This window comes from Chiroxiphia lanceolata, chromosome 2, assembly GCF_009829145.1.
Source record: "Chiroxiphia lanceolata isolate bChiLan1 chromosome 2, bChiLan1.pri, whole genome shotgun sequence".
Classification (NCBI taxonomy): Eukaryota; Metazoa; Chordata; class Aves; order Passeriformes; family Pipridae; genus Chiroxiphia; species Chiroxiphia lanceolata.
The window spans coordinates 28,730,573-28,755,479 of NC_045638.1; the positions used below are offsets into that span (position 1 = coordinate 28,730,573).

At 39.9% G+C, this 24,907-nt stretch overlaps 1 protein-coding gene across 1 annotated transcript in view; it reads left to right on the forward strand.

The window, feature by feature from the left end:
- The window catches only part of UXS1 (UDP-glucuronate decarboxylase 1), a 57,417-nt gene extending 40,064 nt beyond the window's left edge, over positions 1–17,353 (forward strand). Inside the window, exons 9-15 of the mRNA XM_032679359.1 lie at positions 662–783; positions 5,822–5,941; positions 10,068–10,111; positions 11,108–11,168; positions 12,554–12,611; positions 15,034–15,137; positions 16,530–17,353. Coding sequence (XP_032535250.1) covers positions 662–783; positions 5,822–5,941; positions 10,068–10,111; positions 11,108–11,168; positions 12,554–12,611; positions 15,034–15,137; positions 16,530–16,661 — 641 coding nt within the window. The 3' untranslated portion in view covers positions 16,662–17,353. The remainder of the gene's footprint in view (positions 1–661; positions 784–5,821; positions 5,942–10,067; positions 10,112–11,107; positions 11,169–12,553; positions 12,612–15,033; positions 15,138–16,529) is intronic.
- The last annotated feature ends 7,554 nt before the right edge of the window (positions 17,354–24,907 follow it).

Sequence of the window (24,907 nt, forward strand, 5' to 3'; positions counted from 1 at the left end):
TGTATTTTTTCAAGCATATAAAGCACATACCATCAAGGTTCCTAGGTGATTGTTGTTTGTTTGGTTTTTATAATCAAGAAATTCTGTACTGGATCAAACCAAGGGATTGTCTAACCTGATTGTGGCCAGTGTTAGCTAGTAAAAATGCTTAGGATAAAATAGAAAAAAACATAACAAGTACATTGTGGTACTCTCTTTAAAAATGCAGTACTTCTCCACTTTGTCCATTTTTCTTTCCTTGTTTCTTATTTTATGAAACTTGAATATGCTTTAATTCCTTTTTTTCTAAGTACAGTAAAAAGTGCTACCTCCATAACCTATAATGTTTCCTCTGAAGTACATTAGGTAACAGTCGTATTGGTGCCCTTGAGGTAGTCTGTCTTTGCAGAGAAGAGTTGAATTTAACCCTCTGTTTGCACACTCTTTCGGGGAAAGCGTTTGGCTGTTGTTTGCTTGTAGTCAGTTATCTTACTAGGCTTGCATCTTCTGTTACTGTCATTTTCATGGTTCCATTGAATGCACTTCTAAGGAATTGTGTGAAATGTAAGATTCTTTTAAAAGCATAGTTCAGAGAGAAGCTGTTGAACTGTATAACACGAGTGATCTACTGAAAGTCACCTTTTGATAGATCTTCATTTAAGATGGTTTTCTTTCCCCATAGATCCTGAAGTTCACCCTCAAAATGAGGATTACTGGGGCCATGTGAATCCAATAGGTCCAAGAGCCTGCTATGATGAAGGAAAGCGGGTTGCAGAGACCATGTGCTATGCATACATGAAGCAGGTATTAAACTTGTATCAAATTCAGTGTTTTTTCTGTAATTAATGAAGGCTAGTGTATAGCAAGACTGTAATATGTGTATTTAGGAGTAGGTGGGCAATAGAGAATGTCTTGAGTAGGAACGCATACTATAGCTGCAAAATGTTTTCTTTAGTGGGAAGGTTTTATTGCTCCCATCTGTTGTGTGTTTTCAAATGAGCAGTGCTCTTGAAGAAAATGTGCTTTAGTCTTCTTAATAGGTGTAATATGTCTTTCAGTATCATAAATAGTTTTTAGACAGATTAAACCGAAGTGACCGTACTGCGTTGAGAAGTGAATACGGCTGAATAGGGCCATTGCTGATAAATGTGGAATGTTTAATGAGCATAATCAAAATCAGAATAGACAGGTAAAAATGAGGAAATTCTTTAAAAAGTACTTTTAGCACTTTTAAACACTTTAGTGGTAAAAACATGTAGGTACAAACAAACACAGCATTGACTCTTTACCTGTATATGAATCTTGCTTAATTGTGGTTCAGCAAAATCTCTGGGGGATATTCAAGTAGAAAATGTGGCACACTAAAGAAAGTTGTATCAGTATTTCTTGTTGATTTGCAGCCTTAATATACAAAAGTATAAATCAAAATAGTATATTCTGTAGAATTTTAAACGTTTAAATTATAAAATACTAAGTGCTTTTAAAAACCTTGAAAAGAGAATCAAGCTGAAGTGATAAGACTTTAGTGATGGTATTTTAGCACAGAGATTGTAGTAATTTTGTCTAATCTCCTCTGCCAGACAGAGAAGGCAAAGGTTCCAGTCTCCTCTGTTCTTTTTTAAATCATGTAAGGTCCAATATGGTGGTACTGCTCTTGTTCAGGATGACGTCTTTGATATTTCACTGTAGCAGAATATTCCTCGTCAATCTGGAAATCCATTTGCAATTGAAGAAGATTGCAGTTTTTATGAGAAATTCTTGTGCTATAGGGCATTGAATTTTTTGCAGGTTTGTGGTATACATTGCAGTATTCTTTTAGAAGGGCAAGACTGTAGGTAATTTTGAAAATCATGGGCTGTATCTTAAAACCACAGGAAGAGTCATGATAGTATTTCATAAATTTTTTGCAGGATTTAAAACGGATAATAAAGATTTGTAAGGTGGAACTGCAGTGCCCACATGCATTAAGTAAAAACTCATGATGCAAATGAACTCTCTGTCCTAGGGGCAGCTCTGAGATATATTTCTTGTACTTTATTATGGGTTAGTGAAGTCTGCCCAAGCTTGTCTCGTGTTCAGATTTATTCTGAAACACTGTTGAGCTGGTGGGGGGGGTTAATGTTTAGATGATAGGCTATTACTGGTGGAGGAAATACTACCTTTTGCTAGTGGGAAGGTCTGATTTCCTCTGTGAAAGTAGGTATTGTGCTTTTAAGAGGATTTTCAGTAGCAGTGGCATAGCGCAAAACAGTAGAATTTGTAGGATTTCAGGCTAAAATATTTCCAGCGTCAATAAAAAGAAGAAATGGGCAAACTTAATTTGCATTTTTTTCATGTCTTCCAAAGATGTCCATCATTATGCACATCACTAGATGCCTTAAATACCTAATAGTGTTTCCAAAAAAATATGAAGTACAACTAAACTTTTGCGTTATACTTCTAGACAGCCAGTTTGAATCAGAGCAGTTCTTGAATCTACCCAGAGATGACTATTCAATGTTATCAGAGTTCCTCAGTAGCCTGTCCCGACCAAGACCTTTTTGGTGCACTCTTTTCTACTGGCAACGTTCTTTTGTTCACTTCTTTCGACCCTATGAATAAAGCATTTCTTGACTGTTTACAACTGTTTCTCTCCTGTTTACAACTGCTGTCTTTAAACAAACCCGGAAGTATGTAGTTGTCAAAGAGTCAGAGGGTAGTAGTAGCATTCAGTAGTATATAAGCATCTGATTGCAAGCAGAGGTGAGGAGTGAAATATTTACTGCAGAAACGCAGCACTCACAAATTCAAAGCCCATACACAAGTCCATCTCATCCACTGTGAGGCACTCAAGCATGTGGTTTAAGAGGATATTTACTGTAGGCTTCTGGGAGCAGCTCTTCCTTCATAAATTCACATGGAAGCGTAGGTCAGCCTTGCTCCTTAGTGCGAGTGGAGGTGCTTGCTTCTGGAACTTTTCTCAAGTTTCCTTGCCCTGTTCTTCTGAGAACTGAGTTGTGACCTCTGATTCAAACTTCCTCAGAATTCCCTTCTCTTCATCTTTTTCAGTGCTTGCTAGCACTCCCTCCTGGAAAACCTTGTTCAGTTCACTCAACTGCCTTAACCAGATGGAAGCCATACTGTTGAAACTCTCATAAAAAACAGGTTGTCAGTCTATTTGCTTCCTTCATTCTGCACTCTTAGCTTTATTACTCACCGATCCTTCACTGTTCTTCTGAAGTGCTTTTTTTGCATAAACTTTGTATACAGGTGTGTGACTTGGTATGGAAGTGATATGATTGCACAGCTAGTAATTTTTCTCCTTCACAGAACTTCTGTTTTACTAGATAAGGTCATACCACCATTTGGCAAAATATTCAGCGTTTTCAGAATGCAACTAAGGTCTTCCTTGGATATTTGTATTACCCCTCTACTCCACTCTGGTGAGACCCCACCTGGAGTGCTGCATCCAGTTCTGGGGTTCTCAGCACAAAAAAGACATGGACCTGTTGGAATGAGTCCAGGGGAGGGTCACCAAGATGATTGGAGGGATGGAGCACCTCTTGTACGAGGAAAAGCTGAGAGAGTTGAGTTTGTTCAACCTGGAAAGGCTTTGGGGTGACCTAATTGCAACCTTCCAGTACCAGAAAGGAACCTACAAGAAAGACAGAGAGAAACATTTAACAAAAACATGCAGTGACAGCAAAAGGGGAATCAATTCAAACTGAACGTAAGTAGGTTTAAATTAGATATTATGAGGAAGTTCTTTGGTGCGAGGGTAGTGAGGCACGGGAAGAGGTTGCCCAGAGAAGTTGTGGATGCCTCATCCCTGCGAGTGTTCAAGGCCAGGTTGGATCGAGCTCTGAGCGACCTGGTCTAGCTGAAGGTGTCCCTGCCCATGGCAGGGGAGTTGGACCTAGGTTGTCTTTCAGGTCCCTTCAGCCCAAACTATTCTGTGATTCTGTATAGGCAGAGAAAACATACTGCTGCAGGGGAGAGAAAAAGAGATGGGAGGGAAGTTTCAGTACATGGTATTGCTGTGGGAATTTCGTGCTTTGTTCAGGACTTGCCATTCAGTATATATGTAACTTTAAAATGAATTGTGTTTGAAATTATGGAGCTACCTGGAAATCTAGATATTAATGTATGCTCTGGCTGAATTTAAATACTGATCAGAATCTGACACTACCTTCATGGCAGGGATTTGTGACATCTGCATAGGTGTGTTGTAAATACAAATACGCAGCATTTTAAGTGCTTAACATATTAAAGGTGTTTTATGAACTAGATTTTTTTCTTCTCTAATATCACTGACCTGTAAGGAAATTCTCTAGAGCTGAAGCAACACTTTGTATCAGGTCACAGTTACAGCAGTGCAACTGTCTGGACTTTTCCTGGCAGATTTTTTAACTCCATTTGTGAAGCTTTTCCTCTCCTGATTTTGTAGGCAGGGAGGTCTAACTCATGATTGCTGAAGCTTGTTATGTGGCAAAGACTGTAGCTTTTCCTGTGGCACAAGTTACCTCTCTGGTTACCATTAGATTACAATTTACTTGCAAGTGTAAACAACATTTGATAATGACAGATGAATCTTTATCTGCAGTTAAACAGAACTGAATGTTCTTTGGCCTTCTTGATGCTGGGAGGTGTTGGGCTTTAGCTATACTACTTGGTATTTCCAATTTCTCAACACCAGATAATAGCTGAAGTGTGAAATGTGCTTTTTGCCTCTCACTCTCACCTGTAAAAAGCTAATGCTATTGCTTTCACAAAGAATCTTTGAGGATTCATTTGTTTATGAATCACTTGGAGACCCAAGAGAGAAGATCACGTTTTCCCTAAAGTGTCACTTGTACATGAAGTTGAATCAGCAGCACAAAGTTTGCTTCAAAAAATTATTTCCTGTGACTGATACAAGGATGTCTTTTCCTGGGAGGTGGGAGGACCAGGTAATATGAAGAGGATGCTTAGGCCCATGCTGAAGTTGGCATCTTCCTCCCTGACATGTGACTGTCAGTCTTTGGCATGTCTGCTTACAGGATACCATGTTGCTCTGAACACAACAGTAGCCAAGTGTGTGTTGTAGCTCACAAGGGTCAAGCGTCCTTCCTATAGGCTCTGTCATGAACTGTGACTTGTCCAAATGGATGTGTCAGTAAATAGAAAATATCTAGAGAGAGATTACTTTTGGTGTTAAAATGCTGTATCCAGAAAGTTTCAAATTTCACATATTTGTTGCATTTTGCTTTGAAGATTTACAAAATGTTCTGTAGAAAGGACTTCGGAAATGATAGAAAAGTTTCTTGGGAAAAACCAAGCCATTTAAGGGACTTGGCTTGTAATGCATGCATTTACACAGCCTAATAAGAAGGGTGCTAAGAAACATTGTGACTGTGGTTACAAACACACTCATTTTATGTCCTTCTTAATGATGCCTATTTGACATGTTCAACTTTTCTAATCTATGGAAATGCTACCTTGGTACTATATCTGGTGTTTGTGAGACTTCATATGTGCAAAAAAAAGTAGGTAAGGCCCAGGTGAACTAACTTGTTATTGGAAGGGTATTATTGAAAAGTCTTCAAGTTCTTCTTGGAAGCAAATGCATCTGCTGAATTCTTGAGTTGTTCTGTCACTGATTTAGATTTGCATTATAAATACTGAGAACTAGTAAAATTACCTTGCTGTATGCACTACCTTTTTCAGCAGGATTAGAAGTATTTCATGATTAGAAAACGATGCATGTTAAAGCTGAAAGAGGGATTCTTAAGAAAGGTTTTGGACAGAAAAGAGTTAATTTTCACTTTTAGGGAGAAAGACACATTTATTAAGGAAGTAAGAATTCTTTTTTCTTTGCCTACAGGAAGGAGTTGAAGTGAGGGTTGCCAGAATTTTCAATACCTTTGGTCCTCGAATGCATATGAATGATGGAAGAGTTGTCAGTAATTTTATCCTACAAGCTCTCCAGGGAGAACCACTAACAGTAAGTAATGACTCTTGCTGATAGGAAGAACCATTCATCTTTATATCCTGTCTGTGTGTGCTGTGAATGAGGATAGATTTTAGAAAACACTGATGTTCCACCCTTCCAAAATTTAGTCTTTCAGTGTACCAAATGTATAGAATTGTGTATCTGACAATGTGCTCTGTTGATGGTGTTGACGTTCCTTTTCCAGAAAAAAACAAGGCTATCAGATGCAATCTGCACAAGCATTTTAGTCATCCTGAACTTGAATATTTATCTATCTCACAACTCTTATATGGGGGCATGGCATGGCAAGGCTTACAGAGTCCTGTTTGAGTACTTATTCCTGTAGAGGAACTTATTCTAAACCTTTTCTGGAAGCTAGGCATCTAAATGTCTTTTTACAAGCTTGGACTTCAGCCCAAATTTTCCATATGTATTGTAATGTTAAAGGCCTTCAGGCTACATCACGTATTAGTACATATAGCCATCCAAGACTGGTTTTTGTTACCATTGACAAACTGTTCTGACATGATCCACTTCTATACAGCTACATTTTCCTGCCAGAGCAAGTTGCCACATCCAACTGCTGTGAATGGCTCTAGATTATGCTTAAGCAAAGTCACAACACTGAGAGAGGCAGAGCTGGCACAGGCCAATACTCTGACAAAGATGCTGCTGATAATTTAGCAGTACAGACCCTGTCTGAGCTGAAACAGGGAGAAATAGTTTGGAATCTGAGATCAGTTATGATTTTATGGAAACATTTACAGTTTATGTGGCATACAACAGAAATGTCATACAAATATTTGTTACTATTACTTAGGTTAGAAGAGTGAAGTGCCAGGAAATCATAGTCAATGGCTTCTGCCAAATAACTAAAGGTGTTGCTAAGTACCTCCACAGGGCAGCTATCTTGAGATTAAGACAGCATTCATTCTATTGGAGATTATGAAATAGATCAGTCAGGAATTTCTCTAAGAAGGAGCAGACAATCTAAAAAGAAAAAGGATGAAAGTTTTGTGGCAACTTCAACTGCTGTAATTCTTTTAGAGCAAAATCTGAAACTGGGTAGAGCATTGAAGAGTATAGACCGGGGAATAAGTCATGCCCAAGCAAGATAAAGCTTGGTGTCCTGTGGTAGATCTCCCCTAACTTTAATCTTTCTCAAATTATATGCCAAAGTATAGCTATCCCCTGCAAAACTTGGGTAGTAGATACTACCTTACTGACAGAGTGAAATCCAGAACTCTTTACAGAAGAAGGAAAATAAAGAAGTTCAAATTCTGTATGTTCTGCAAAGCTTAAGTACACTGAAACTTCTGAAAGATTGGTCTTGTCTGCAGGTTAGCATTTGCTTGCTGTTTTTTCAGTGAGTGATAACTTAGGCAATTTGATACTATTTTTAATCTCATCAGTAATGAATCTACTTTGTTGTTCCTAGCCATTTCTAAATTTCTGGTTTAGGCTAGTGGTTATTTCAGAGTAACAAGCATGTAGTAATGCTGTGTTCACTGCTTCTCCTAAAGATTTGCTTTTTCTGCAGAGATTTACTAGTTTTGTAGGAAGTGCTGTCAGTGCTCAGTGTATGGTAGCAATTGTGTGATGCTGACTGTGACTTAATGGCCAGTGTTTACGAGGGCATATGACATTTAATCTGTCATATGTCAGCATTAAGACTGCAGATGTCAGGTCTTAGTCTTAGGTAGCTGAGTAAACCAGTGAGCCCAGCTTGCCTAGTCCCTGATAGGAGTCTCTTCAGCTCTGCGTAGGCTAATTGCACAACTGTGTGGGTTCAATGCTTTCTTCCATTCAAAACATAAAAAAAGGGCACTTAAATTCCTGCAAAAAGAGTTTTGTTTTCTTACCCAGGCATCTCCCCAAACCTGCAAGACAGTAAACAAATAGAAGCAGACAAGAGGACGGAGCTTCTTATTTTGACTGTTTTGGTCCTTGTAGGGCTTCCTTGTATCAAAATATGAGTGTAACCATATGCTGGCTTGTCAGTGTCATATGTTCCCAAGATGGCTTCTTTGTGCATTAAAGTCTGAGCCTCTAAATGCTGTTTAGAAAATTTACCTTGCTTACAGAGGATCAGAAGGTACTCCCATTTTTTAGGTTTGGTCCCCAGTGCATATAGGTGCCATATTTGGACTCTCAAATGTTTTTTTCATTCTTGCATAGTTTCTCAACTTTTATTGACAGTAGGACTGTAATTTTTATAAGAAGAGCAGAGTAAGAACACTAACCGGAAGTTTTGTGAAGCAAATATGAAGCAGTTATCTTGCTTTAGAACATACAATCCATGGGATATTTCAGAACATCAATAAGAGAAGTCTGGAGTCAGTGCTTTTCTATGGGAGGGAATACGGAAAGCTTTATTTTTATTTTATTTTTATAGCCGCTATACTGTGTAAAATTTAGCAAGAATGTACTTGTAATAGAGGTTAAATTAGAATATTTGCCCAACATCACTGCTCTGTAGGCAATAAGTGGCTGATGTTGAAAATTAATATGAGAAAAGAACTAAGGAGAGAGTTGTTTAGCTGACCAGGTCAGATGGAATGAGTTATGAGCAATAAGTAGTGGCTGAGACCTAAAAAAATGTCACCCTTGTATCATCACAGAATTTGACTGAAAGGAATACCAAGTGTGTTGACCTCTTTCGAAACTGAATGTGTTTGGTCTCTTAGTTCAAAGTAATTGTTCAAATGGAGCAAATAATCTCTTGAGAAAACAATACTGTAAATTTGTAGACTTATAGCCAATGCAAACATGACAAGTGTTGCTTTATATTATTGTAAAGGAAGGATTTATTAGGAGAAATTGGGAGGTATTTAGGGGGCTATTCTTCTATCGTATTGGAAGGTGGAAACTATATTGTATTTTCCAGCCACTACCTGCAGGTGGGAAAGATAGCCACACGAATGACTTGGCAGAAATCATACACAGATTACTTAGTTCTTAAATTACTTTGTTCTGTAAAACTTATCCCATGAGCTAAAAGTAAACAAGCAGGAATAAACACATAAAATCTGCTTCCTATTTATTTGGGAAACCATCATGCTGTCAGTGTACCCTCCTGGTGCATTCCTCTGAAAATCATTTATTGGTGAACTCTTAGATGGCTAATCTTTCTCATTACATACTGAAATATGAATTCCTTCTGGCTCTGAGTCAGCCTCGGAGAGCACGAGGCTTACCAAGTGACCGATGGTGGCCTGTACACCAATTGCACTGTCCTTTCTGTCCTCTTGGAAAACAAACATGCTTTCTATTCTGTCCTTCCAGAAAGCCTTTCTGTTGTAGCAGGTTGATGGTAGGATGTGTGCGTCACCAGTTAAAACTGAAATGTTTTTACCACTTAAATGTGCCCACTGGCAGCTTTCAGAATTTCAGTTCTGCAGACAGTTAAACGGTGAAAAAAACCCAGTATCAAATGCCATTCTGTACACTTTAAGTATACTTTATTGTCCATTTGAACTTAAACAACTTATTTCAAAGTACCAGCACATAACCTGAGAAAACTTTTTCTTTTTTTTCTCTCTTAAGGTTTTGATACAAATCTATGCAAGTGACTGTGGGAGTTATATAATCTAGAAATTATTCTATTTAGAGCCACATGACTTTTTTTTGGCCTGATTGCTTTAAGCACAGTGCTGTTTCTCTTGACAAATTTTTTAGAGACCACTAACATTTAGTGGTCTCTTTGAAGCTGGCTGTTGTTAACAAGTGAATCAAAATTGCTCATCATAACCACATCTTAGTAGTGTGAAGTTTGCTTTAAATATTTGATGCCCTTTTCTGGCTGAGTGCATGCTGAACCCTCTTTCAGTGTTCCAGGAGAGGACAAAGCATCACTCTGTCCTACACCCCTGAGAATGTTTCCTTCATACAGAGTTCTGATTAAAAAAATGCCTAAGGATATGTTTACTGGAGACAGATCCAAGAGGAAGATGACCTTGAAAGAACTGATACTTTGCCAAAGGCTCAGCAAGCACAATTTGTTATATTTCTGGAACACTGAGCTTGTGTCTCAGGTGTTTCTTCTTGGGATGTTTTTCTAGAATGGTAAGGAAAAGATAATTGAGCTAGAGAGGACTTCTGTGTTTATGTAACTTTTCTATTTGCTGTATGATTTTAGGTGTATGGACCTGGAACACAGACAAGAGCCTTCCAGTATGTCAGGTAAGCCTTGTTTGTACTGGCTGATAATTTACTGCACTTTATGGTTCTCAGAGGTTGGCCAGCTTTGTATGTGTGTTCATCTTAGTCAAAAAGATTATGTTCATTCTTAGGCCAGCTTTACTTTCAGAAGAGAGAGACAGAGATTTATAGAAGTATGAAAAAATAAAACATTAGTTGGTTTAGAACTTTTAATTGAGATATTAATGCATTTTTCCCTTCAAGACACAGCAAGCAACAGATAGACAAGTTTTTAATGCTGAGCAGTTTGTCACTCCTTGCATTTTAATGCAGTGCTGCCACCTTGTGTCTTTGGGACTGCTGTGGTTGATGTGCAAACTGTGTACACAAGAAGAAAAAAACTAAAAAGAAAATTAAAAAAAACGGGCTGAGCTACTGGGTTGTTTTAATCATTCTCCACTTAGAAATATTCTTTTCCTCTGCTGAAAGTAATAACAGTGGTAATAGATGTTAGAGAAACCCAGTCAGGTCAAAGTAGCCTGATCGTAAGTCATAGTGGAAGGGATCTGGGTTTCTGTGTCAGGGCCAAACTTCTAAGTTTGTTGCTGATAATCCAAAATAACTTTGGGTTATTTTGCTAGAGGAAGCTAACACCAAAATACTGGGTTTTAACAAACTTGGTTTAAGAAGTTTGGTTTAAGAATTTCTGAAAATGAAAAGACGATTCAAACAACAGGCTGAAAAGCAGGTGGTGGTGTCATGTGCCTCTGTATTGCAACTTGCTCTATTCTGTTTGAAGTGTGTTGGAAATCTGCCTCTAAATGTGCTTGAGTACTGGAGGAAAGAGAAAACGTTATTAATTTAGTAGTAACAAAGGCTTGAGTAAACGTGCACTCATTGAAGTAAATATGATTACTGCATTCCTCAGCTGTCTAATCTGCTATACTGAAGTTCTGAGGAGGCAGCTCTCTTTTTTGACACTAATATTATTTATAGAGAAGTGGAAATTCTCTCAATCTGTTCTTCCCTTTTTTTCAGTGATCTTGTAAATGGGTTGGTGGCATTGATGAACAGCAATGTCAGCAGTCCTGTCAACTTGGTGAGTATGAGAGCTCCACTCTGCTGTGTTACTGTGCAGTGGTCAAGATCACCTCCACTTTCCTCCTTGTCACTGTTACTGATTTCTAGAAAAAATAAATGGAGCAAAAAAAAGTCTTTCCATTATGAACAATGTATTCTCCCATATATTCTATTTATAAATAACATTAAGCCCCGAAATGTTGGGGTCTTACAGTTCCAAGAACAACGTAAACTTGCTGGAGTTTTTAATTTGTATTAGCAAAAAGATTTATGTAATTAGAACACGAAGGAAGAAATTACTGCAAAATACAAGGAAATGATCAAAGAATGGTTTTAATGGAAAAAAGCACTGAAGGAATACTTAGATCTAAATAATTATAAACCACTTCATACTAGCCTTGATTAAAGGAAAATGGAATAGTATTTTATGATATAGTTTTTTAATATTGATTAGAAAATTGCTCGGATTTTTGTTCTGTTCCCTTTGTTGTCACCCTGCTCTCAGCAGTGGATATAAGAACAGAAAAAGGATGCATATGCCAGGTCATTTCTGTGTATACCAACTTTTTCCCAAATCAGATATTTGGCTCTGCAAGGCAGTTGTTCACTAGATTTTCCTTTTCTACTGTGGCCATGAGTTAATTTCTATGTTTCTATCCAGATGCTGATATATTTTAACTCTGTCACATTTTGTCTCTAGAAAACTCCATGTTTAAATCTATATATATCTGAATGTTCAGCTTTAGGTGAAATGAGATGTAGTAAAGAAGAGTTTTGAAACAAGGAGAGCTAGGAATGGTGGGAAATGGGTCTGATGAAGGTCAGCTAATGCTATAGCAGGAGGTTTTCAGTATTTTGTTCTGAAATGCTGATCAGGAGTTCATGTGCAAACTGGTTAAAAAAATGTTAAGAAAAGGAATATTATATGGGAAAGCAACTAGTCCTTATGTATTGATATGTAAGCTATGCAGAAGCAATTGTTTGCAGCTAAATTAGTTTGGTTTCCTAACTTTGGCTGAAATGAGAATTTAGGATACTTCTTCATTATATCATCTGTCCTCAACTCAGCTCAGTCCTTGATGCAGATTCCAGCTGATAATGTGGTTGAGTGGGCTGCTGAGTGACCTGTGCCTTTACTGCGATTGAGGTGCATTTGCCCATTCTTTACTGACTGATTTTTTGGGGGCATCTCCATACATACACTGAATTACCAAGGCAAATATAATGGAGAGTAACTTTACTAATGTGTATGGAGCTTGTTAAAGTTACTTTTTTTTTTTCATCAAAGTAGGGATAAAGCTTAACAATTAGCTTTTTCAGAGTTTAACTTGCCTTATCTAGAATCATCTAGCATGTTGTAAGGTGTTTAATTGTTACTGTAGTGAATATCTCTTCTGTTTGTAGGGAAATCCAGAAGAGCACACTATCCTAGAGTTTGCCCAGTTAATTAAAAAACTTGTTGGTGAGTATGATAAGTAATTCTTAGTAAAGCTTATGAAGAACTTATTGTTGTTAGATGATTATTGCTTGATTAATGTGTGTAACGTGGAAAATTTAATTGTTCTTTGTATTTCTTAATAATTTTATCAAAGGTATTTAATTGTATCCTGATCATATAATTAAATATTAATAAGATAATCCAGATCCTCTCAATTGCATGTAAAATATTACATGAAGAGTCGAATGGATACATTTTCTGTGTATCTGCAATCTATACCCATTAATTTGTATAATGTTTAGATAATTTTTTAGCTTTGTTTTGCCACAAAAAATGAGATGTAAAGCCCATGAATGAAAAATGTCTTGCATAACACTTTAGCTGCAATAAGGATACTTCAGCAAGGTGGTTCTTCAGAATTGTGCAGGCTTTGCTCCTTCAACCACCATTAAAAATCTCTTGCTGTGGCAACAGTCTTTCTCTGTGTTTCACTGATTTAGCAGTGATTCTGACGAACGTGCGAAGAAAACACTGTGGCTTCCTCTTCATTCTTGCTCTGATACCTGTAACAAATCAGAGCTCTCAGGAATGGAAGCAAATGGTTGTGTTTCATCTTCTAGTGTGGCTTCCCAATGAGATGAAACATACTGCTGCCATTAGCCACAGATTTTTAGTCTGTAGATTCCAGAATTGCTTCTGATAGATGTGAAAAAGTTGAGTTCAAACATACAGTACAGAAGCTGATGCATCTGGTGTTTCTAAGAGAGGACTGTTCCCTCCAGAAAACTTCTGTGAATCCACAGATCAAGGAAAGAAATTGAAATATCGCAACACCAAACCTATCAAGTATATAGATTAATTATCACCTCCATTTGTCTGTTTCTTCACAAACACCTTGATCTGTTCCAGTCCACCCAGAGAGGCCATTTAGTTCTACATCCATAAAATTCCACAGTAACATGGCATGTATAATATTTGCTAGATATGGTTAGAGAAATTGTTCTGTTTCCATGTATTGTCATGAGGAAAAGCCAGTGCTATGTTGGTTATTTAAATCAGACCAGAGAATATAAGCAAAGAGAAACTGAAGTTCTTTTGCAATGCCAAGGTGCTGACAGAATCACAGAGTGGTTGAGGTTGGAAAGGACCTCTGAAGGCCATTTGGTCCAATCCTTCTGCTCAGGTTGGGCAGCCTACTGCAGTGGCCCAGGACCATGTCCAGATGGGTAGAGACTCCACATCCTCCCTGGGCAATCTGTGCCAGTTCTGGGTCACCCTCGCAGTAAAATAGTGTTTCCTGATGTTCACAGGGAGCCTTCTGTTTCAGTTTGTGACCACTGCCTCTGATCCTGTCACTGGGCACCACTGAAAACAGCCTGTCTCCCTCTTCTTTACTGCCCCCCATCAGGTATTTATACACTGGGATTAAATTCCCCTGAGCCTTCTCTTCTCCAGGCTGAGGGGCCCCAGCTCTTGCAGCCCCTTCTGATAGAAGCGGTGCTCCAGTCCCTTTTGTCATCTCTGTGGCCCTTTGTTGGACTCTGTCTATATGTCTGTGTCTCTCTTGTACTGGGGAGCCAGAACTGGACCCAGCTTTCCATATGGATCTCACCTGTGAATAGTGCTGAATAGTGGGAAAAATCATCTCCCTCTTGCTGACAGCACTTTTCCTCCTGCAGCCCAGGGTACCATTGTCTTCTTTGTTAAGCACACGTGACTGGCTCATACTCAGTTTTGTGTCCACCATGACCCCCACAGCATTTCCTGCCAAGCTGGTTTCTGGCTAGTTGGCCCCCATCCTATACTGGTGCCTGGGGTTGTACCTCCCCAGATTCAAAACTTTGCACTTGTTGTTGAACTTCATGAAGTTTCTGTCAGCCTTTTCTCCAGCCTCCTTTCTCGAGGTCTCTCTGGATGGCAGCACAGTACTCGGTGTATCAGTGTCAATCCAGTGTTGACCCCTGGGGTGCACCACTAGTTTCCAATCTCTAACTGGACTTTGAGCCACTGATCACGACCCTCTGGGCCTGGCTGTGCAGACAGTTTTCAGTCCACCTGACTGTCTGCTCATCCAGCCCTCAATGAGGATGTTATGGCAGTGTCAAAAGCCTCCCTGAAGTCAAGATAGATGATATCCACTGCTCTGCCCTTTGCTACTGAAGCAGTCATTTCATCATAGGAGGTTATTAGACTGGTCAAGCATAACTTAATTTTTGTGAATCCATGCTGAAGTCTTTATGAAATGCTTTGTGAATCCATGTTGCTGTGGGACAGGTGGTTCACCCATCTGTTGCATGCAGTGCAGCTGTGTCTGTGCAAAGCATTTCAGTGATAGAATCATGAAGCAGAAAGCTGCAGAAAGACCTACTGCTGAAATTGGTAGGCAAGATGTAAATGCAAAGCACAGTGAATTGCAAATGATAATTCACAGTTTCTTGTTTAATAGGCAGTGGGAGTGAAATCCAGTTTCTCTCAGAAGCACAAGATGACCCTCAGAAACGAAAACCTGACATCAGAAAAGCCAAGTTACTGCTTGGCTGGGAGCCTGTGGTATGTACAGATGAATTACTGTTGCTGTGTGTAAAAGCACAGAGAGGCAGATGAGGCTGAGGGAGGGCTACATGATAATGATACATTTCCCTTATCATAATATCTGCCTAACACAATCTCCTGGACAGTTTTTTAGAAGACTGTCCCTCATCTGTTGCCCTAGCTCACGAACTCACAATTCAGGAATTACTTGGTAAGATTGTACGGCCTGTGCCATCCGGAAGAGCAGATTAGCATTAGCATTTGTAATAGTCTTCAGTAGGAAAAAGAACATTGTTGGGATACACATTTTAACTTTTTCACTTGTGTATTATGAAATGTTTACCTTTCTTTTATCCTTTGAAATACATGGTACATAGTTACCTATGTTACCAAACCCAGAGCTAGTGGATTTGCTCTTGTTACTGCAGTCCTTATTCCTGTCACTGATGATAAGAGCTGGTTGGTTTGGGGAGGTAAGGTCTACCTAATCCCCAGAAAAGTTGTAACTTTCTTAACCAGCTCCCCTATTCTAGCTAGCACAGTGGTTTGTTTTGCAGACAAAAATAATTCCAGGATATGTGAACCTACTTAGTAAATGTAAACCTTATGGAAAAAGGTGGATCCAGACTCTTCTTAAAGGATTGACAGAGACACACGATATTAATAGACCATGCCTGAAAGCCCAAGGATGATGGCAAGGGTTGCAATCACAAAAAGTTTAAAACAGTTGACTTTTGTACTTCTGGCTTTCTGTGTTTGGCACAGGCAGTAACAAAACTTACTGTGAAGTAGCAGTGCAGTGTTGGTACAGCAAGGCAAGCAGCTTTTTGTGCTGCTGTTTGTATCCTCCTGTACTGGGGATGGTATCAGCAAGCATGCCAGCATGTGGCTCCAGAGAAAAATGGAGTACTTGTATTTCTGTTGTTCCTGTCTCCATATTCTATGCCCATATTTAAACATCACAATTTGTAGAATTACAATTATTTGTATAGGATTTAAGAATATCAAATGGGATACTGGATGCCAGCTTGATACCATTCTGTGAAAGAGGATCTTTAATCTTTAAAAACAGAAGGGGCTTAAATGCTGTGTGTTTGTCTCTTTCAATGTATTAGGAATTAAAAGGAGAATTATGTATGTCTGTTGATACTAAACAGACCAATCATAAGCACGTGTGAGATCTAAAACTGTTGGGTTTTCGACTTACTATGTCAGAAAATATATCTGCTGTTTAAAAGCTCAGATTCATCAGCAGTGTGGAGATGTAACCAGTATGTGGTGCTGTTAATACTTACATTGGCTAAGAGACTCCCTGTCTGCCTTGGGATAGCTGTATTAAAAATATACTGTCGAGAAATGAGCTGATGTGAACTTAGAGATATATGATTCTCTCCTCACTTTTGGGAACAGGTCCCATTGGAAGAAGGTTTGAATAAAGCAATTCATTACTTCCGTAAAGAACTTGAGTATCAGGCAAACAATCAGTATATTCCCAAACCAAAACCTGCAAGGATGAAAAAAGGAAGAACAAGACACAACTGAAGACTATTCATTGGACAGGAAATTCCCTGCTTGACATTTGACGGATGTAATTTTTTTTTTTTTTTTTTTGAGAGACTTTGAAACAGGTATCATGAAGAACAAACTGGAATTTCATTCTAAAGCTTGCTTTAAAGAAGTGGATGTGCCTAAAAATAACAAACAAATATTCCCTTTCCCTGCAAATCTTGCCTTGCACTTTTTAAATCTGTCTTTTTATGTAAAATAGAGTAGAAGCATCTTTTAGTATCTTCAAGTTTTATATCTTGATGTGAGATCATTTTGTTGTGACTGTCCTTGACAGTTTTATTTACTGGTTTCTTTGTGAAGCTGATGATAAACACAAATGGGATGAAAAATGCCAATTTATTTATAAAATGGGTACTATAAAATATGAGATGTTCTACTATGCATAAGAAAAAAGCTAATGGTATTGTCAGGTGAGAGACACTGACATCTGCATATAGAGGAGTTTAAAAGAATTCTTTATGAGAGCTTTATGTATTCTTTAAAGGAGAGATTTTTTCAAAGGTTTAGTTTTAGTTGTACACTTGAATTTTAGATATTTTCATTGATTACCATGGATAAGGATATTTTGAATCACTACTGTGTTGTGCATACTCTGGGAATAAAGTTAATGTATTATTGGTTACAGTGGTTGAATATGCTATTTTAATAAAATATTGAAACTTCTATTTACTAGTTTCAAGGTTTCACTGTGGGCACTTCTCTGGCCTTGGACATCTGTGGATTTATTGTGTATTAATTATAAAGTAACAGTCTGTAAATAATTCACTCAAAGTTAGTCACTTTGGTCTTTCATTGCTTGTCTCTTAATAGATGTATTGTAAGGGCTGCAGGATGTCTGTTGAAATAGACTGGACAAAAACATCATGATTTATTCCGCTTCAGGTAGTTGATAGTGATGCAGGAGTATAAGATTTTCTTTAAACCATGGAGTTCAACTTCAGCCTCCCTGAGGAAACACTGAGAAAGTGTTTCTGTTTTAAGCAGTTACTGAATTGCCAGTAAATGCTTTCAACTTTGATAACAAAGCCTGTCATCCTAACAAAAAAAAAAAAGGCCAAGCAAAAATATTCCAATTCTCCTTATTTTCAATAGTTCTCCTTTATTTTCATTATGTAATACTGAATATCTAGGAGGGGAGATTGGCAGAGAGTTTGGCTTAGTGCCACTCAAAATTGAAAATCCTAAATCTCATCAAGCAAAGTGACTTGACTTTATCTCATTAAAGCTTGATGGTTTTATTAACTTTTGAATATCTTTAGGTTGGTGGTCAAAGTGGGAGTTAACTTGTAGTGCTGAGGTTATGCCCAGACCCAGAGAAGACTCTGAGAGCAGTGTGGCTTTAGGCCCCTTTGTCTGAGTGTGCCGTCCACCAGAGCCTCATGGTGCTTGCAAGGATTGGAGGCCCATCCAGTCTGTCTGGTAAAGTTCCCAGTGACTCCAACAATGATGAGGCTGCTGTGTTCATTGGTGTGCCCTGCCTGGAGTGGGGCTGCAGGGATCCTTTTAAAACAAAATGGGTTTTTCCTTGCTCACAAGCGCACGTTTTCACCCACTGGAAATCTGCCATACAACTAAGATGGGGAGCCAGGGTGCATTTTCTGTCTTGCCTCAGAGGTAGAATTTAGGTAATATGCATTGCCTCCACTTTTTCACAGCTGAGCAGCTTGAGATGTGCTTTTTTGTTTGAAACCTTTTTCTTGATCTGGACATTTATTCCATATTAAATTGCCTGCAAAATACACCATGGTATGTGTGCTCCAGATGTGTCTAACCTGTCATTACTGATACACCCACAAAGCATAACCTCTCATTATACTCAAAGCCACAGCTGGATGTATGTGAAAGTAGTGCCCACTTCTTTAATAGCTCTGTGGAGAGAACTGTTAATCAGTGGTGGGTTTAACTCTTAAACTCTAGATTATATTTGGGGGAAGATATTTCACTCCTCATGCAAATTGTGCCATTGGATGCCAAAGCATCTATGAAGAGGCAGGACACAAGGGTGCAACCCTGGTTCAGCTTTTAGAGCAGTCATGTAGAGTAAGTGGGAGCTGTGGGTACCAGCTGTTTCTTTCAGGGCTGTTTTTCATTTAATCCAGTGACTTCACTACAAAATATGTAAACTTGTACAGGCACAAGCATGCTTCTGGAGACTAGCACAAAATGCATTTTAAAAAAAAAATCCCCTGGGAAGTCTGAAGCTTTAGATACAACAGAGAAGGATTTAAAAGCTTTTTAGGTTACTTCACAGCTCCTTCATAAAAGGAGCAAATTCAAGAGAGGGCAAATGGCTGGTACCAGTACAATCCATCTGTGTGTGTGTCTCATGCTTCCCACTGGGCCTGAGTTACAAGACTATGGTTTTCCTACTTTCCTTGTACTGTTTCTAGCTTTTGTTTCAGAGGTTCCAGGTTCAGCTCCTATATTCTTTCAAAATAATATCCTCCAGAAGCAGCAGTTGAGGCAGCTGTTGTCCTTAGGTTTTGAAGCCAGTGACTGGCCTTCTAGCTGATTTAAAAGGCATGAATCATTTTAAAACAGTCTGATGGTGCTTTGGACTGAAAGTCAGGGGTAATTTGAAGTTTTGTTGGTGCTCTCTGCTCCCATCTGGGGTTACATATCTAGCTAGAAGAAAGAGGCATCAAGTTTGCTGGGAAGCACAGGTAAGAAACAGCTGCTGCCTCTCCAGAAGAAGCATTTTTGATGGAGGGCTGTAAGAATATAGCACTGAAAGCTTGGAAATACAGGACTTGGGAATAAATGAAGCTGAGACGTGGGTTTTTTTCCAGAAAATTTTGAGAATTGGAATTTTCTGCTGTCATCTGGTCAGGCACACAAGGTAAAACTAACATGACCAAACTGAGATGCCTGTTTAGTCACAGTGATCTGTATGAATGGGCAGCTCAGCTGGTGTTAGATGAAAGTCCTCCACTCTCAATAGGAAATACACAGTGTGGCAGAGTGAATTGGCCAGCTTGGTGCTGGTGTGTGAGATCAACCTTCTAGAATGAGAGATGTGCAAGGCACCCACTGCTGTGGATTCCTTGAACCCCACAAGAAGGACCACTCTTGCTGCTGAAAGTTATTAAAGCATGAGATCCACAGTTGGATTTAATTTTTTTTTTTCAAGCATTATGTACCTCTTTATGTAAGCTGCTCAGGAACACTGTCAGCCACATTGCTAGTCTACAGGCAAGCTACAGTGGGGCTTGCAGACATAATTTATTTTAAGTAGTTCCATGAATGTATAATCTAGAGAAGCCTCATGCCTATCTTTGGGTTAGATTTTTTTGCTATATGGGGAAATAATGATCTGACAGTTTCCCTGTGTACAAGGTGTCTGCAGCTTCTCTTAACCTATATAGACACCAGTGGGTTTAGTAGCCAGTGAGTTCACTGCCCTCTGGACATCTATGAATGTGTCTTAATCATCTGTTTTTTCAAGAAGTTTTTAAAAATGTAATATATTTGAAAAAACTTGCACTTCTCCTCAGGGTTTGAACTGAGTTTCAAAGTTGAAAGAGGCATAATTGCCTTAGAGAACAGGCTAGAGAGAGCAAAGTGGGGCTTCAATTAGTTTGATGCATTTAGCTAGTCCACAGCCTTATTAGTATTGAGTTTAATGCTACCTGAGGCTTAGAAGTCCTTGAAGGTTGTTAGGGGCTGATCGGAGCCCACCTGTCCACAGGAACAAGATGCTTTGTTAACAGTAAAGGAACTGTGTGCTAAACCTTGCTAGCCCTAACCACCATACATCCCTTCCCTGACATTGCTGGGAACATAGCTGCCACAAATCCATAGTTGCTCTGTTATAAATGTTTCCTTGTCCTGGGATCTCAGGTGGCAGGAGAAGGGAATGCCTCCTTTGCGACCCTGACTCCCTAGAGCTACCACAAAGAGCACCAATAGCTCTGAAGCAAAGCAGGACTCCTGTATGGCAGGAGGTTCCTGAATGCAGTTACGTATCAACAGTGAGTTTTTGCTGAAAAAACAAGTCATATTTCTTGCAAAAAAATCAGATTCTGATTCTCTTTTCCCAGTCCCTTTCCTTGTCTCACTTGCCTGTTTGATAATAGCAAAGTGGCAAATTTTTGTCCACTTTGGTTTGTTGCCATTTACAGCCTGAAAGAAGCAACAGCTTGGTCATTCTTGCTGTGTTTTCCCTAGATTCTGGCACACTCTTTGGCAAGGACAGGGATCTTCTGAATGCCTTGGTTCATGCTATGGCTGAAGTAGCTGGAAGGTCCAAAGCATGGAGCCACAGGGAACAGTGGCCTTTAAGTGCTGTCAAAGCCAAGCACAGCAATCTGGGCTCTGTACACCCCCCACTGTAGAGAACACTGTTTTGATCAAGGAAAGCTACATCTTTCACCCAGGAAGCAGTCCTGGTATAGAAGTGCCCAATCCCCCATTCTCAACATGTTTGTGTTACAAATAACTTTAAGGGAATGAAGGCCTGTCTGCCCCTCAAAAAAAAAAGAAAAAAAGTTTATAAGGTTGCTGCTGAAGACACTGGATTTGGAGAGAAATATCTCGGTCTAGACTTGGGGATGTGTGTGAGAGTGGCTGTGGGGACACAGCAGTAATATTTCCTTGCTTTGGCAGAAGGGTTTCCTGGAGGCAGGACTACCCTGTCAGACTGACCAATGGATTTGCCCGGCTGACACCCACAAACTGGGGGCATCGGCAGCATCAGGTTTTGAAATATGAAGTGCTGGAGTATGGCCAAGCTGTTCCTGTTCTGTGGGGAGCCACAATGAACAATTGCTGCTCTTCTGTCTTAGTGGAGAGAGGTTACAGGATGTCAGTGCTGGGATGGCTGGGAGTGGTGATGAGGTGAAGTGCTCTGTGTTGTTTGCACAGCAGAATGGAAAGGCTGGGAGAGGAAGCACAGTTTTTGCCTGTTCGGGGATAGTCAAAGAAAATTAACTTTGAAGCGCTCCATGCATATCTGATGAATTTTTTTTTCCTCAATAGTCTTCTTCCTTTGGCCCAAACCTGTGATGGCTCGTCCTTGCTTGCTTTCTTGCCATTGCAACTGCTGCACTTCAAGCCAGGTGCACCCGTCTGCAGGAAGGAGGGTGCCCTCTCCTCAGAGCTTTGCCTGTTGTGGGTGACCCCAGCCAGCAATGAAGTACCCTTACAGCCATTCCCTGCCCCAGTGGGACACGGGAGAGAATTAGAAAATCAGAAAAAAGTAAACTTGAGGATTGAGGTAAGAGCAGTTTAATGAGTGAAGCAAAGAAGAAAAATATGCAAGTGATGCAAAAGCTACTCCCTGTCTCCTCTAAGCAAGACTATTGCTCACCCTGTCCCTTAGCAGCAGCTACCCTGGAAGGCAAAACCCCTACCCCTTATTCTTCTTCCCAGCTTTGAGTGTTGAGCAAGTCATTCTATCAGGCGGAATTGGCCAGTTTGGATCAGCTGTCTCACTCACACCCCCTCCCAACCTCTCACCCACCCCCAGCCTGCCTGTTAGGGGACAGTGTGGGAGATGAGCGGTCTTGAGGCCGTGCAAGCGCTGTTCAACCACAGCAAGAACATTGGTGTTCTGCCTACACTGGTTTAGTCACAAATCTAAATCATGGCATCATACGTGTTGTTACGGAGAAAGTTAACTCTATCCCAGTCCTTAACCATATGACACAACATAATGGTAAAGATTTTCTTTTTTTTTTTTTTTTTCTTAGAGAATTCAGAAGATAGAGATCATAGACTTGGTTGTGAGCCTGCAAGGCACAGAAAACTGCTAGACTGAGTCAGCCTGCAGGAATGGACACAATTTACAAAGGCCTAGGGAGGGATGATCTTAATTTTCAGCACTTTTTAAATTCTTCCTTATTCAGCAGGTCTGAACTCCCAGTTGTTGTAAATTCTGGGAAATGATGAAAATTATCAGCATGCTTCAAACGTTGCCAAATTCAGTGCACTTTTTTTGTAGGATGCAAACTGGAAGTATTCTTCTAGGAATAGGTGTATTCCAGCTGTGCAAAAGAGTCTGTGCTTGACTCAGAATGGGATTATTCTGTATTTGGAATAAAGGCTCTTCTACCAAGGAAACATACCAGTTTAAACCAATTAAGCTGGCAAGGATGCTAAGAGCAAACCTAGGGAAAGCTGAGGGTTTGGAGCATGTTAGGCTAGCGTGTATCTGTGCATGCAGAGAAGTGACTAATGTTTGTTCCATTTGACTCCTTCAGCAAAGAGCTATCTCCCTGGAAGTGTTCCTGGAAGGAGCTGGATAGTGCTGGGCTGCCTCTCCTAGACACCAGTCCATAACATAATGAGGGCTTTAACTGAAAGATTAGGAAATACACTCAGAGTTAAGAAAGAAGTGAAGTGTAAAGAATGGTGTTGCCATGATCCATGCTTTGGAAATTTCTTGTAAGCTTTAGATGACAGACAGCTAAAGCATCCATGCTGTCTTCTCTAACTGCTATGGTTGGAGGAAACCATTTCATCTCTCTTTATCCTGATTCTTGAGGAGCAGCTAGCCTTCCTCACCTGCCCCTTCCCAGTCTTCTACATTTGTCAAGCACCAGCAGGGCTTTCCTCTGCCAAGCTCCTCCTGAAGCCCCTGACAGCTGAAATCTCCCTCCTAGGCTTAGATTTCCATAAGTGCTTTTCTACAATATTGGCTGACATTGCTGTGGTACAAAAGTTGGTTGTATTTCAGGGTTCTTGTCAGAGACTGAAATGGTTAATGATTTATGCATTCTAGGAGACTTTTGCAGGCTTTTGACTTTTCCTGGATGGATAGTTGGGTCTGTCTCTCCCTCCAGTGAAGAGCCGAGCTTGCAAGCTTTTGACTGTTGCATTGTACCTCTGATGGGCAATTGAAGGTGTCGGGCCCTGAAGGGGTGGGGCCTCTGATGGCCCATAGGAGCCCATCTCCCCCTCTGCCAGTCTGGAAAAGGGTGGGAACCAGGCCAGACACAGAAACTCTTGCGCAGGGCCCAGGGAGAGGTTGGAGGCTCAAGGCATGGCCCATGACACTGACCATGGATATAATAACTCATAACTTCTTGGAGTGTGGGGGCTTCCCTCCTTCACCCCCAGCAGATCAAGGCCACCACTTCAACTGACAGACATGGAAGCTGCAACTACTAAGTTTCATCGCTGGACCCCGTGGGCGGTGACTATATACATCTGTCCACTCTCAGCTTTTCTTTCCCTTACTCTCCCTTACTCTTATCCTGCCTTTCTCTCCCCTATGCATTTTCTCCCCCTCCCAAAGGTTATCTCTATGCCACATTGTTATATGACAACACAGAAATGCTAGCATACCTGTTGATACAGAGTTGTTAAAATAAACCTTATCAATATATGTTTTCAGACACCGATTATTCAGTGCCGTTTCACTCGAATACACCCCAAGGGAATTATTGATAAAAACCTGGGTTACCCCCCTCCCTTTTTCTGGGGCGGGTTGTAACAGTTCTTAACATACATGATGCCACCAACAACACGCTCATTGACAGTCTCTGATATATTTTGATGCTCAGACTAATGTGCATACATTCCAGTTTGAATTGGGGATAGAGGGAACTTCACAGTAGGAAATTATGTCAGGGGACTGTGTTGGATGCTGTCTGATACTAACTTCATTTTAAATAGCTTAGCTTGTTGTTTTGAGCTCAGCTGAAAGCTTGACGCTAAGTGGAATGGACAAAAAGGGGAATATTCACCAAAGATAACCTTTGGGTTATCGTGCCTGGGAGGGGTTGGGGCCACTCAGGTTAGATGCTCTGCATCTCAGCAATTACTTCTGAAGTCAGGTTCATGCCCTGAGCCCATTCCCTGGAGACTCTTCACAAGCTTTGTAGGTAGGCGAGTTCCTCTGCACTGAATTTAGCTTTTGTGAATATCTGTCCTTGACCCAGTAGGAGCTGTAGAAGTGCCATGTCATACAGGCTGTGTGCAATAGGTATGGAAACAACAGAGGAGGCAACAAGGCAACACTTCAACTGAGATGAATTTTTTTTTCTTTTCCCACAAGAATAATTGGATTTATTTGTTGATAAAAATCTGAATGAGCAGGCACATCTTAAGTATACTGGCTTATATTATATATTCTATATGCCGAAGTAGATGATATAATGTAATTTTGCAACTGATTGTAGGAAAGCAAATGAAAGTGCCCTTTAAAAAGAAATCCGTAGTAATACAGTTGGAATTAAACTTGCTGTTATGAACTCTACTGAATAATGGCAACCTGC